Genomic DNA, 12,397 nt, shown 5'->3' on the forward strand with positions numbered 1-12,397 from the left:
AGCCTCGATCTCCTTGATGTGGGAGGCTCAAGTGATCCTCCCACGTCAGCCTCCCAAATAGCTGGGACTACAGGCGGCCGCCACCACAAGGGGCTAAATTTTTTTTAGAGACAAGTTCTCCTCATGTTGCCCAGGCTGGTCTCTAACTCCTGGCCTCAACCTCCTTATTCTCTAGGATTACAGGCGTCAGGCTAGACCTCACAGGTCCTTAGACTTCTACGCACCTGGTACCTGGTAGGGGGAGGGATTATAGTGGCGGAAGAGCAGTACCAGCGGCCCACACCACACACTCTGGCCTCAGCTGGCTGGGGCACACAAAAGCAGGTGTTACCGCCAACGACTAGGCCCATGGGGTACTGCTGTCAAAACCTGCTGCCAACAACTTCCACACACTCCCCAAAACGCTCGGTAGGCGGTGGTGCGCAGCTTTCAGTGCATCCGCCACCAGGCGCTCACAGGCAAGGGAGAAAGAAGCCAGACGGAGCTCGGAGATGTGGAGGGCAGACGCAGGCGCATTTGGAAGAGGGACTGGCGGTGGGAGGCGCAGAGGGAAAAAGGAACGACACAATCGGGCTTCCTAGCTGCTGGCGGACCCGATGGGGCGTCCTGCGAGGGTTCGGCAAGGGTTCTGCCAGGATAGTAGCAGTGCCCCCAAGGAGTGAGAGGCACCCGGGGCTACTGGAGCCAGACCCTCAACCCGCCCTAGTGGGAGGCGAGGAACAACGAAAGCCTCGTATTCCCATTTCTCTAATGGCTAATGACATTAAAGGTTTTCATATGGTTATTTGCCATCTGCATATCTTCAGTGAAATGTCCGTTCATTTCTTCTGACTATTTTCTAATTGGATTTTTAAGAATAATTGATTTTTGAGTTATTTACATATTCTAGATACTGGTTGTATGCCAGATATGTGGCTTGTAAATATTTTCTCCTAGGTAAACCTTTTCAGTATCGTTACAGGGTCTTTCACAAAGCAAAAGTTTTAAATTTATGGGGTCTAATTCATCAAAATTTCTTTTTACCGGTCATGCCACTAATGTCAATTTAAGAACCTTTTGCCTAGCCTTAGACAATAGTTTGTTGTTTTTTAAAACCGTTTTGTAATTTTACGCGTCACAGTTATATCTAGCCACTTAATTTTTATTTAAGGGTTTTTTTTTTTTTTTTTTTTTTTTTTTTTTTTTTTTTTTTTGGCGAGGAGGAATCTATAGATGTCCTATCTTTTCAGTATCACTTGTGGAAAAGATTATCTTTCCTGCATTAAACTGCTTTTGGACTTTCGTCAAAAATCAGTTGGACCGGTTTTTGTTGGCAAAGTTTTGCCTGAAGCTTATTCCAACAGGTGAGAAAAAGTCCACACTTTAACAGTTTCTCCCCAACCTGTAACCCCACCTTGTACTTCTGGACTAGCCCCTCGATTGTTGTAGATGCCAAGCGGACCTCGGGCCGCTCTGCGTTGGGCCAGCCCCTTACGGCTGGTTTCTCACCACGCATCGCGCAAGCGGAATCTATGCCTGTTATCCACACTCCCTGCGCCCCCGCACCCCGCTCCTGTGCGCAAGTCGGAATATAAAACCGCGGAGGAGTGAGCTCTCGGGGTGTCCAGTTGGTTGCGCGGCAGTCTCTGCGAGCAGCGCATTTGTCTTCTAGGCTGCTTGGTTCGTGCCTCCGAGAAAGGTAAGTCTTTCTTTCGCTTTTTTAGGGGTACTTGAAAACAACAAGTGCCAGACAAAGCAGCAGATGCTATTGCGCAGTAGAAGTTTATGGGCGAGTTGTCCCTGAAACTGGCACCAGGTCTTTCTTGGCGCGATTACGCAAGAGCCACCCGCAGCCCTGCGGGCTCCGGGCAGGTCCTGCAACTGCACTTCGGATAGTCCCGTTGGGAAGCTAGCACTTTTTAATATAGAAAAACGAGGTTTGGTAAGTGTGCGAGCTTAAAGGTTGACACAGTGTCCACTATTACAGCTGCTTAGGTAGCTAGTGTTCAACAAATAATAGTGGAGTCATGTAGTGTGAAAGTAAGATTGAAATGGGCGAGGAGGGTAGCTGCCGCCACAGCCACCAGAGAGAAACCTGATCCTGCAGGTGCGTGGTGATGTCCATGAGCCAGGCTGGTGCCGCAGCAGCAGCGGCGGGACCTTGAGCTCGGCACGGCCGCTGGGTTTGGACGCCCTCTGGTTCCTGGAAGCTTTCACCTCCCCCTCAGCCTGAGGCCAGGTGGCCTGGGAAGGTGGAAGGAGTGTGGAGGGGAGGGGGGTCCACTGCCTGAGAATGAGAATTCTCTTCACATCTGGAAACTTCAGTTATCACGTGTGTCCTTTACCAATTTTCTTTTTCTTTTATTTTCTTTTTGATAGAGAAGGGGGTCTCCCTATGTTACCCAGGCTGGTCTTGAACTCCTGTGCTTAAGCGATCCTCCCACCTTGACTTTCCAAAGTGCTGGAATTACAGGCATGAGCCACCGCGCCCGTCTGCTTTACCAATTTTCTATGAATGAATTTGTACATACATCCCCTAGAGCAGGAAGTAATGTAAAACAGAGTAATTAGTAATGCACATTTCCTAATGTGGGATGTTGGTGGCCAAGAGATATTTGGTCTTTACAGGAACTCTTGATACTAACATGGAGTTTATAATAGTTGTGGACAGTGCAGAGAAGGCTAGGATTTCTGTGACTAGAGAACTCTTAGTGCGTGAAGACCTAAGGAAAGCTGGATTGTTGGGTTTTGTTAATAAATAAGATGTGAAAGATTGCATCACTGTAGCAGAAATCTCCTAGTTTTTTAAGCTAAATTCTATTAAAGGTCATCATTGCTAAAGGAATTGTGCCCAGGATTCGGATAGCTGATGTCATTACTTAATATTAGATGATATCAACTAACCACATCTCATAGACTAGAACAAAGTGCTAGATTTTACCTGAAAGCTGCAAAAATGAATGGTTTAGATATATGTATGTATTTATTTTATATCAATTTCAAATATTTATTGTATTAACCTCCCTGGCCCCCTTTAATCAAGAATATAAAATCATCTACTTAAATTTTGCCACTTAAGTTTAGAACACTCTTAGAATCACACTATCTTAAAGAAGCCAGACTAGAATTAGAAGCAAGTAAGTCTGAAGATATAACAACCAGCAACAACATTTTTTTTTTTCAAATGAAAACTCTAATATGGGGTGGGTATGTTGTGTCACACCTGTAATCCCAACACTGGGAGGCTGATGCAGGAGGATCACTTGAACACAGGAGTTCAAGACCAGCCTGGACAACATAGCAAAACCCTGTCCCTACAAAAAATAAGAAAATTAGCTGGGCATAGTGTCACATGTCTGTAGTCCTAGCTACTCGGGAGGCTGAGGTGAGAGGATTGATTGATCCCAGGAGGTTGAGGCTGCAGTGAGCCACGATCGCATGACTGCACTCCAACCTGAGGGACAGAGCAAGACCCTGACTCAAAAAAAAAAAAAAACCACCACCAAAACTCTAATATGGACATATTACTCTCATGGGACTTGAACATTCTAAAAAGGGTCCTTTTCCCCAGTACTGGGACAGTATGTGTTCAACTACGCAGCCAGCAAGAAAGGCTAGTTTATATACGGAGTGTGCTATTCACAAAAAGCCTGTCTTCTCTTTCTGGTATTGTACATGACACAATCGTAGCTGTACCTGAAGAGAAGTGCATTTTAAGGACCATCATCACCTAAAAACATGTATAAATGTCTATACTTAGTGCCACAGGAATGACATTGCCTTGTACTACTCCTGCCTCTGTCCAGAGGCCAGCTATGTGGTCTGTCTGGACGGTGCCTAGAACTTTTTCCATCTGACCTAGGATGCTTCTGAAGCAGTCCCCCTGGGCAGCTGTCTGGTATTTAGGATATACCTATGAGAAAAGTTTCTTACAAACATAATCTACTATGTTTATTCCTGAACTCAAGAAGTTCATTGACTGTTCAAATCCTGAAATTTCCTCTATTTCCATAAGGCTGAATTAAAAGTACTTTGTTAAAGGTAGTAGCCATGGCAAAAGAAAAACCACTGTTCTGTAGAAAAACTCATTCAATATTTACAATCTTTTCTAAGCAGAGATGAGATCCTGAAAAGAAAGGTTCATATATATATATATATATATATATATATATATATATATTTTTTTTTTTTTTTTTTCAACTCCACTGTCATTGTGACTAAGGATTCATGAACTAAGACCCCTCCCTCAGCTCTTGGTGGCACATGGTGACAGCATGCTCAGAGCAAAGGTGCTCCCCATGCCTCTTCTGGGGCTGCGCTGACTGCAGGTACCTCCCCTGTCTACATCCCACACCACTAATGCCAAAAACCCCTCCTTTCCCCTGTACTGACGACTCTGTAGCTTTAACCAGGGCGGCGGTGTCACTCTAAATGTCACCTTGGCATTCAGCCCCATAGAGTGGGGAAAATTCCCTCATCTGTTTCTCTTTGACTGTTCAGTCCTCTTCAATTAAAATCTTAATTTTACAAGCGAGGAAATGAGAGGAAGTGTTTCTTGTAGGGGTGTAGTGAGAATTTAATAAAACAGTTTAAGGAAAGAAAACAAAAGGTAGTATTGTTGCACTTTCTAGATGGTAAAAAGCAAACCACCATGTCTGTTTAATATATATCACCTGCTGGTCCCTCGGTCTAGCAGGCTGAACTGTGTGCCTGGGAATTTTCTTCTCGCTGTGTGCGCCCCTTTACGTCACAGGGTGGACTCTCTCCAGAGTCCTAGTGGAGCACCTGGCCAGGCTGACGTGATCTGACAACATTGTAGGTTACCACTACCATCTCTTACCGTCTCACTTTCTTCCTAGGGGTCTCCTGCTGCCAGCTAAGTGTGGGAGAACTTGTGCACGTATCTCCCCTCCGAATCCCAACGATGGGTAACGCCAGCTTTGGCTCCAAGGAACAGAAGCTGCTGAAGCGGTTGCGGCTTCTGCCCGCCCTGCTTATCCTCCGCGCCTTCAAGCCCCACAGGAAGATCAGAGATTACCGCGTCGTGGTAGTCGGCACCGCTGGTGTGGGGAAAAGTACGCTGCTGCACAAGTGGGCGAGCGGCAACTTCCGTCATGAGTACCTGCCGACCATTGAAAATACCTACTGCCAGTTGCTGGGCTGCAGCCACGGTGTGCTTTCCCTGCACATCACCGACAGCAAGAGTGGCGACGGCAACCGCGCTCTGCAGCGCCACGTTATAGCCCGGGGCCACGCCTTCGTCCTGGTCTACTCAGTCACCAAGAAGGAAACCCTGGAAGAGCTGAAGGCCTTCTATGAGCTGATCTGCAAGATCAAAGGTAACAACCTGCATAAGTTCCCCATCGTGCTGGTGGGCAATAAAAGTGATGACACCCACCGGGAGGTGGCCCTGAATGATGGTGCCACCTGTGCGATGGAGTGGAATTGCGCCTTCATGGAGATCTCAGCCAAGACCGATGTGAATGTGCAGGAGCTGTTCCACATGCTGCTGAATTACAAGAAAAAGCCCACCACCGGCCTCCAGGAGCCCGAGAAGAAATCCCAGATGCCCAGCACCACTGAGAAGCTGCTTGACAAGTGCATAATCATGTGAGCCCTGAGCCTTAAGAGCCAGCTCTTCCTATCCTGTAGCGTGTAGAAAACGTGGACTCATTTCACTGTGTTACATGTACATGGTTGATTTTGTGCTGTTGTTTGGACTGTAACATCCATATTGTCAATAAATATACCTTGTAAGTGGATAACTTTTCTTTTTCCCAGGCCAGAGAATTCAAATTGTTAAAACATTGGCGTTTGAAGAGGAGAACAAAAAGTAGCATGATGTATTTTAAAGTAAGGCCTTTAGTAATGAATTTAATGAGAGAAAATGTTTTGAAAAGAACAAAATATCAAAATGAATAGAAAGAAAAATTGGAAGGTGTCCTTTTGGTAACCCTATTATTGTGTATTACCTTTAAACATTTCACATCCTGTAAGTGTTTAATCATATCTTTTAATTGTGTATTTAATTGTTTTCACAACAAAAGCTTTTGATAAATTGCTGCGTGACATATACTAAATAAAAAAATGAATATGCTATAGCTGATCATTAGGGGTGTGGGAGCAGAGAAAATTGTGAAAGTGGAACTCTTTCACTAAAGATGTTAGTAGTTTCCCATGTCATTTCAAAATGTTTGAGTATTCTGCATAGCAGTTTGTAAAAGTGTAACAGCTTCTTGACTTAATAAAGCTTTTCCTGCATGCAATCAGTTGTAAGAATTTGTCTCACCAGAAAACAAAACATTGCCCATTGTATTAAAATTTAAACCATATCTGTTAAAAGTTTCCAATAAGAACTTCACACATGGATGTTCTTGCCATGTTGAAATTATCCAGTATGGGAGGGAGGTGTTTTAGGGAGGTCTCTGCAATGCAGAGCTGTTTTGTGTCTTCCCTGGACTGACATCCAGAAGAACTCCAGGCATCTTTGAGGAAAATGGTCACAGTGTTGCTGCCTCAGAGGAAGCAGGTGAAAAGGAAGCCTCTGCCTTCTGCCTCTTCCTATATTCTGAAATACTGGATATAGGCAATAGGAAGCAGAATGAAAGACAAGGGGAGGAATGATATTTGAGAGACTCCCCCATAAGGGAGTTTTTTAAGAGATTAATTTTATATTTGAACATAATTTTTTGAGCGAGGGAATAAAGTATACATATCCTTGCTTTTGAGAGGTTTTTTTTTTTTTTTTTAACTTGGGAGAGGTTCAGGGGAGGCTCTTAATCTAGTGATTTTTTTTCCCCACAAAATATTATTGAACAAATATCTGTTGAACAATGTATGTGTTTCTAGAGGAGAAGCACATTGTTGAGAAGGAATCATAAACATGATTTCTTTTCTTTTTTTTTTTTTTTTTTTTGAGACGGAGTCTCGCTCTTTCGCCCAGGCTGGAGTGCAGTGGCGCTATCTCGGCTCACTGCAAGCTCCGCCTCCCGGGTTCACGCCATTCTCCTGCCTCAGCCTCCGAGTAGCTGGGACTACAGGTGCCCGCCACCACGCCCGGCTGATTTTTTGTATTTTTAGTAGAGACGGGGTTTCACCCTGTTAGCCAGGATGGTCTCAATCTCCTGACCTCGTGATCCGCCCGCCTTGGCCTCCCAAAGTGCTGGGATTACAGGCGTGAGCCACCATGCCCGGCCATAAACATGATTTCATGGTACTATAGAGAGTTTCAAGCTTAGAAAATCTATTCAGTGGCTCCTTTTTAAATAATTATTTTTAAATGTCCCTATTCATTTTCATAGCAATTATTCTCAACCACTTGGAAAATACCCAAATGGTTCTACCATATAGCTTTTTATGAATTCTTTTCCTAAAACCCAATTCTTTGCTGAAGTACCTAATGGAGTAAATCTACTTCTAAAAGAAAATACTCTGCCTTGGTTATTCTCCAGGATAATTCTCCTTCAAAATGTATTGCATTTATTGTTGCTCCTAATAGGTGAGCAAAGGGATTATTAAAATTCAAGTGGCAAATACTAACCTTGAGAAAGGGAAGAACATGTTTTTAATGTTATAAGTAATAGTTAAAAAAAGAATTTTTGTTCCTGGGGTAACATCTTTATATAAGTAGGTAGTTGAGAATGATTTTATTTTCCATTAAAACTTGTGCTGAATAACAGGATTTTACCCCTCTACTTCTATATTTGCCCAAGTAGGAAAAATAGAATAATTACATTTTTTTAAGACAATCTAATTACAATATTTTTCCCTCCCAATAACCAACTAAATACATCAAAGGTCTCTTATGTTTCAGTTCAAATCAAATAACATGCATTAACTTTACAGTTCTCTGACTTCTAAATACCTTTGCTCTTGCTACTTCTGAGCCTTAAACACTTATCAACAGGTTGGATTCCAGCCAGGGAATCAGAATATTTTTGGATCATCCAATACGCAGCTCGCCACCTAGACATACTTAGATATACTAGAATTTCTTTCTTCCCAGGATGCTTAAGAAACAGTTTCATTTTCATGACCAGCAAGGGCTTCAGGAAGCATCCTACCATAGGGTCCCTGGAAATGAAACCTGAATCTGCTCATGGCTGGGGTGGTCTCCATATTAAATTCGGTCACTGGCACTCCCTTGGCAGACATCTGGTGGGCAAACACAGCTGCGGGGTACACCACAGGGGGTGTGCCACTAGACATAGTCACAAGGGTGAGCTGTCTGTCAACCTCCTCCAGAAAGGCAGGATCCAAGTTTTTGCCAAACCACAGGGCGTGAGGTTGTGGCAAGCCCCTGCTCTCTGCCTCTCACACCTGGCAAGTTTCTCAACTGGGATTCTGGCATCTTGAGTTCCAGGTCCTGGAGCACCTTCTCCTCACAAAGGTGGACCAACCGACTCTCATAATTCTCAGACACGACTCCTCAAGAGGTACATGGAGTTTAACATAAGCTACGGTGGATTTCCAGAAGGTTCTTGGCGCCAGCCCTGGGTGTCGTCCATGGATGTTCTGTCATGATCATGCCCCAGCGGCCCTGTCCACCCAGCAGGGCGTCATATTGGGTGGTGGTGAGGTGCAGGGCTGGGCTCCTGCTCGGCCTGACCTCCCACCCGCAGTGGGGAGCTCCCGCACCAGGAAAAGCGTGGGCAGAGGCCCAGGAGCTGCCAGGGCCTGGGGTGACATTTTCCCCATGACCTCCGGCTTGTCTGAAGGATGGAACCCCACTTACCGCAATAACATCAGCCCCTGAAATGACGACCACGTACTTTGCTTTTGCAAAAAACTTCTGAAAATCTGCCATGCTTGAACTGGGAGGAACCATTGTCTGGCAAATCTTGGTTTCTGTGGTGGCCAGAGGCTTCAGGCCACAAAACAGCTGGGAAATTAATGGGCTCGGGACAATGTGGAGAGGTTAGCAGGTTTTCTTATAGTTCTGATTCATTCATTCATTCATTCATTCAGAGACAGGGTCTCACCTTGTTGCCCAGGCTGAAGTGCAGTGGCACAGTCTTGGCTCACTGCAGCCTCCACCTCCCAGGCTCAAGCAATGCTTCCACCTCAGCCTCCCAAGTAGCTGGGATTACAGCCACCATTCCTGGCTACTTTTTGTATTTTTTGTAGAGATGGGGTTTCTGCATGTTGCCCAGGCTGGTCTAGAACTCCTGGGCTCAAGCAATCTGCCTGCCTCAGCCTCCCAAGTGCTGGGATTCCAGGCGTGAGCCACTCTGCCCAGCAGTGGTTCTGATTCTTGCGTGGGCAGCAGGAGGTGGGGGTGGGGTGGAGCAGCTCAAAGTCCTGCCCCCAAATAAAAATATTTTAAGATAGCAAATATTTATAATCTACACGCCAATGTTTCCGAACTGTAGAACGTATATAATCTTTCTACACGTTGACATGCTCTTACTTTCATCCTCACAGCTATCCAATAAAAAAGATACTGTTATGCCTATGTTACAGATGGGGGGACACTGATAAATGTCACAAAACCGGTGAGTAGCAGAGCCAGGATTTGAACCCAACTGTTCTGCTCCAGGTCAGTGCTCTTGACCACTGTAGTACATTTCTTTTCTTTCTTTTTTTTTTTTTTTTTTTTTTTGAGACGGAGTCTGGCTTTGTCGCCCATGCTGGAGTGCAGCGGCGCGATCTCGGCTTACTGCAAGCTCCGCCTCCCGGGTTCACGCCATTCTCCTGCCTCAGCCTCCCGAGTAGCTGGAAGTACAGACGCCGCCACCACGCCCCACTAATTTTTTGTATTTTTAGTAGAGACGGGGTTTCACCGTGTTAGCCAGTATGGTCTCAATCTCTTGACCTCGTGATCCGCCCACCTCGGCCTCCCAAAGTGCTGGGATTACAGGCGTGAGCCACGGCGCCCGGCCTGTAGTACACTTCTTCTCCAAGATGACTAGTCAAAGGGCAGAGGAGCTCACCTTTCTGTTCTCTATTCATATTATGCCAAGGTGGAAAATGAACCTTCCTCAGAGTTTCTCCCGAATCCCAGATGGGAGGCAAAGAAGCAAGTCAACAATTTAACATGCATAGGGTGTTTTAGAAACAGGGAAGATAAGCACCTTTAATGAGGAGTGGGAAATATTTTCCCTGAAGAGATTATGTGACTGGAATCTTGTAGGTCTAGTAGGATTGGTTTAGGTAGGGTGGGTGCAGGTGAGGGAAGGAGAGGAAGATATTTCATACTTCAGGCAGACAGGACAGTGAAAAAATCACAGACAAAATGTAGGGTCTGAGACATCACAGCATGATTCCGGAAATGGATGGAGGAAATTGTGGAAGATGAGCTGGAGAAATTAGAGTTTAGAATTCATTCTTTAGAGCTAATGAGGAATTAGGAAGGGATTTAGGCAGATTTGATCATACTTGCATTTTGAAAAGATCACTCTAGAGCCTCTGTGGGAATGGAGAAAGACAGGTAGACCAATTAGAAAACTATTAGAATCATCCAGGAATGAGATTTTGAACAAATGCTCTGGCCATTGCCAGAGGGAACAGAGACAAGGGGATGGACTTGAGAATCACTTAGTAGGGAGAATGGCCAAAGCTTGGTGATGTGTTGGAGTTTAGAATAAAGGGAGAAACAAGGTGACTGCCATGTTTTTGAGTGGGATTCCTGGGTGGGTCATGAGGTCATTGACCAAGTCCAGAAATGCACAAAGAAGGCTCAATTTGGGAGAAAATCTATTTGCACATGCACATGTGGACAATAAATTACATTCTAGATAACAAAGTTGCAAGGTGTTTATGAGACAACCAGGTGAAGGTTTCCAGTGCAAACTGGACTGGGATTAGAGACTAGAGACCATGATTTGTGAGTTTTCAACATATGGTGATGGTAAGGCTGTGGAGGAAGAGAAGAGGAGGCAAGATGAAAGTGTTTAGGGCAGAATCTTGGAGAACAGAAGCACTGAGCTACTGACAAAGAGGAAACAGTGAAGGGCACTTTGAAGTGACCAAAAGATAGGAGGAAACTCACAATGTACAGTAGTAAATACTGAGAGAGAAATGTGTTTCAAAGAAAAGCATGTAGTCCATCATAGCAAAAAAGTAATAATATGAGGATTAGAAAGTCTTGTTCATACTTAGCAGAGATTTCTGGTCCAAGCCAAGAGAGAGAAGCCTCATTTCTCCCATATACTGTCTTACAACTAAAATAACCCTGGAAATAGCATAACAGATTAGCAAAGGAAAATACTTAAAGGTGGAAAAATGTGGGCGATCTAGGAACCTCAGGATGTAAGGAATGCTATGACAGTGAATTCTCTGGGTATCCTTATTGTGTCCGTGTATCCTGGATAGGACACTGCAGAAACCCCCAGGCTAGAACCACCAATAGATGTACACATGCATGAGCATGCGCATGCGTGTGCGCTCACACACACACACACACACAGTGCTGACAAAAGCATGTTTCCCCTAGCCAAGAAAGGACAAATTAACAAGAGAAAGTCTTTTTGGCAATATCTGTGCTACTCCAGATAAACAGCAACGACAAAACCTCTTCTATTCTTCCTCCACCAAGAGGAAGATTGTCTTCCACCACACTGTACTCTTCCCTGAAGACGCAGATGCTAATGATTTGATTTCCTCTTCTGGTACTGTTACCAGCAGGACAGAATAGGAAACTATAGAGGCTGTCAACCTAAATGACAGAGAGAGGCTTTCTAAAAGAAAATTATGTTTATTTGGGAATAGAGCATTGCAAAGGGAATATACATGCAATAGTAAACTATTTGTATATTTGAAGTAAAGGAAGACAAAGGTTTCTAAAGAAAAAAGAAATGAGGAGCATTACACAATTGTTCTTGAAATAATTATCCTTGGCTACAAAGATCAGCGACAAGTATGACACCAGCCTGAGGTTGGACAGACAGTGCTGGTCATATGTCCTGCAGAAGTATTTTTTTGTGTGATTGTGATGGCCTTCGTGCCAGGTTGTGTTTTTTGTAGAGATTTTTTTCTGTTATTATCAAGCATACAAGCATGAGAACCCTCTCTTCATGGCCTTCCCTAGCTCTTATTTGCCAGAGTTCTCTTAACTTTGGTGACACCATTTTGGCCCTGACAACTTTTGCAGGGCCAAGGAAAAACTTCCACCTTGTCCTCTAAAAGTTCCCTGAAAATCAGTTGACAAATGGCAGACTAATAGCCAGAAATGCATACATATTTATTAATGTGCATGGGAGAGAATCAGAGTGTTTATTAGTTTGTTTTCATGCTGATGATAAAGATATACCTGAGACTGGGTAATTTATAAAGAAAAAAGAGGCTTTATGGACTCCTAGTTCCACGTGGCCAGGGAGTCCTCACAATCATGGTGGAAGGCAAAAGGCACGTCTTTCTTGGTGGCAGTCAAGACAGAATGAGAGCTAAGTGAAAAGGGAAACCCCTTATAAAACCATCA

At 44.4% G+C, this 12,397-nt stretch overlaps 1 protein-coding gene across 2 annotated transcripts; it reads left to right on the forward strand.

Moving 5' to 3' along the window:
* The first annotated feature begins 550 nt into the window (after window positions 1–550).
* Window positions 551–6,245, forward strand: DIRAS3 (DIRAS family GTPase 3). Of its 2 annotated transcripts, XM_054483304.2 has the most exons (3): window positions 1,206–1,343; window positions 1,429–1,678; window positions 4,839–6,245. In XM_054483304.2, exon 3 carries the CDS (start codon window positions 4,904–4,906, stop codon window positions 5,591–5,593), a length of 690 nt encoding a protein of 229 aa, XP_054339279.1. In that variant the 5' UTR covers window positions 1,206–1,343; window positions 1,429–1,678; window positions 4,839–4,903; the 3' UTR covers window positions 5,594–6,245. The 2 variants fall into 2 exon arrangements, with proteins under 2 accessions (XP_054339289.1, XP_054339279.1); XM_054483314.2 differs by lacking the exon at window positions 1,429–1,678 and having other exon boundaries at window positions 551–1,343.
* The last annotated feature ends 6,152 nt before the right edge of the window (window positions 6,246–12,397 follow it).

This window comes from Pongo pygmaeus, chromosome 1 (assembly GCF_028885625.2).
Source record: "Pongo pygmaeus isolate AG05252 chromosome 1, NHGRI_mPonPyg2-v2.0_pri, whole genome shotgun sequence".
Taxonomy (NCBI): domain Eukaryota; kingdom Metazoa; phylum Chordata; class Mammalia; order Primates; family Hominidae; genus Pongo; species Pongo pygmaeus.

Coding starts and splice junctions, on each gene's coding strand:
- DIRAS3 (XM_054483314.2), top strand. CDS start 4,904: ATGGGTAACGCCAGCTTTGGCTCCAAGGAACAGAAGCTGCTGAAGCGG.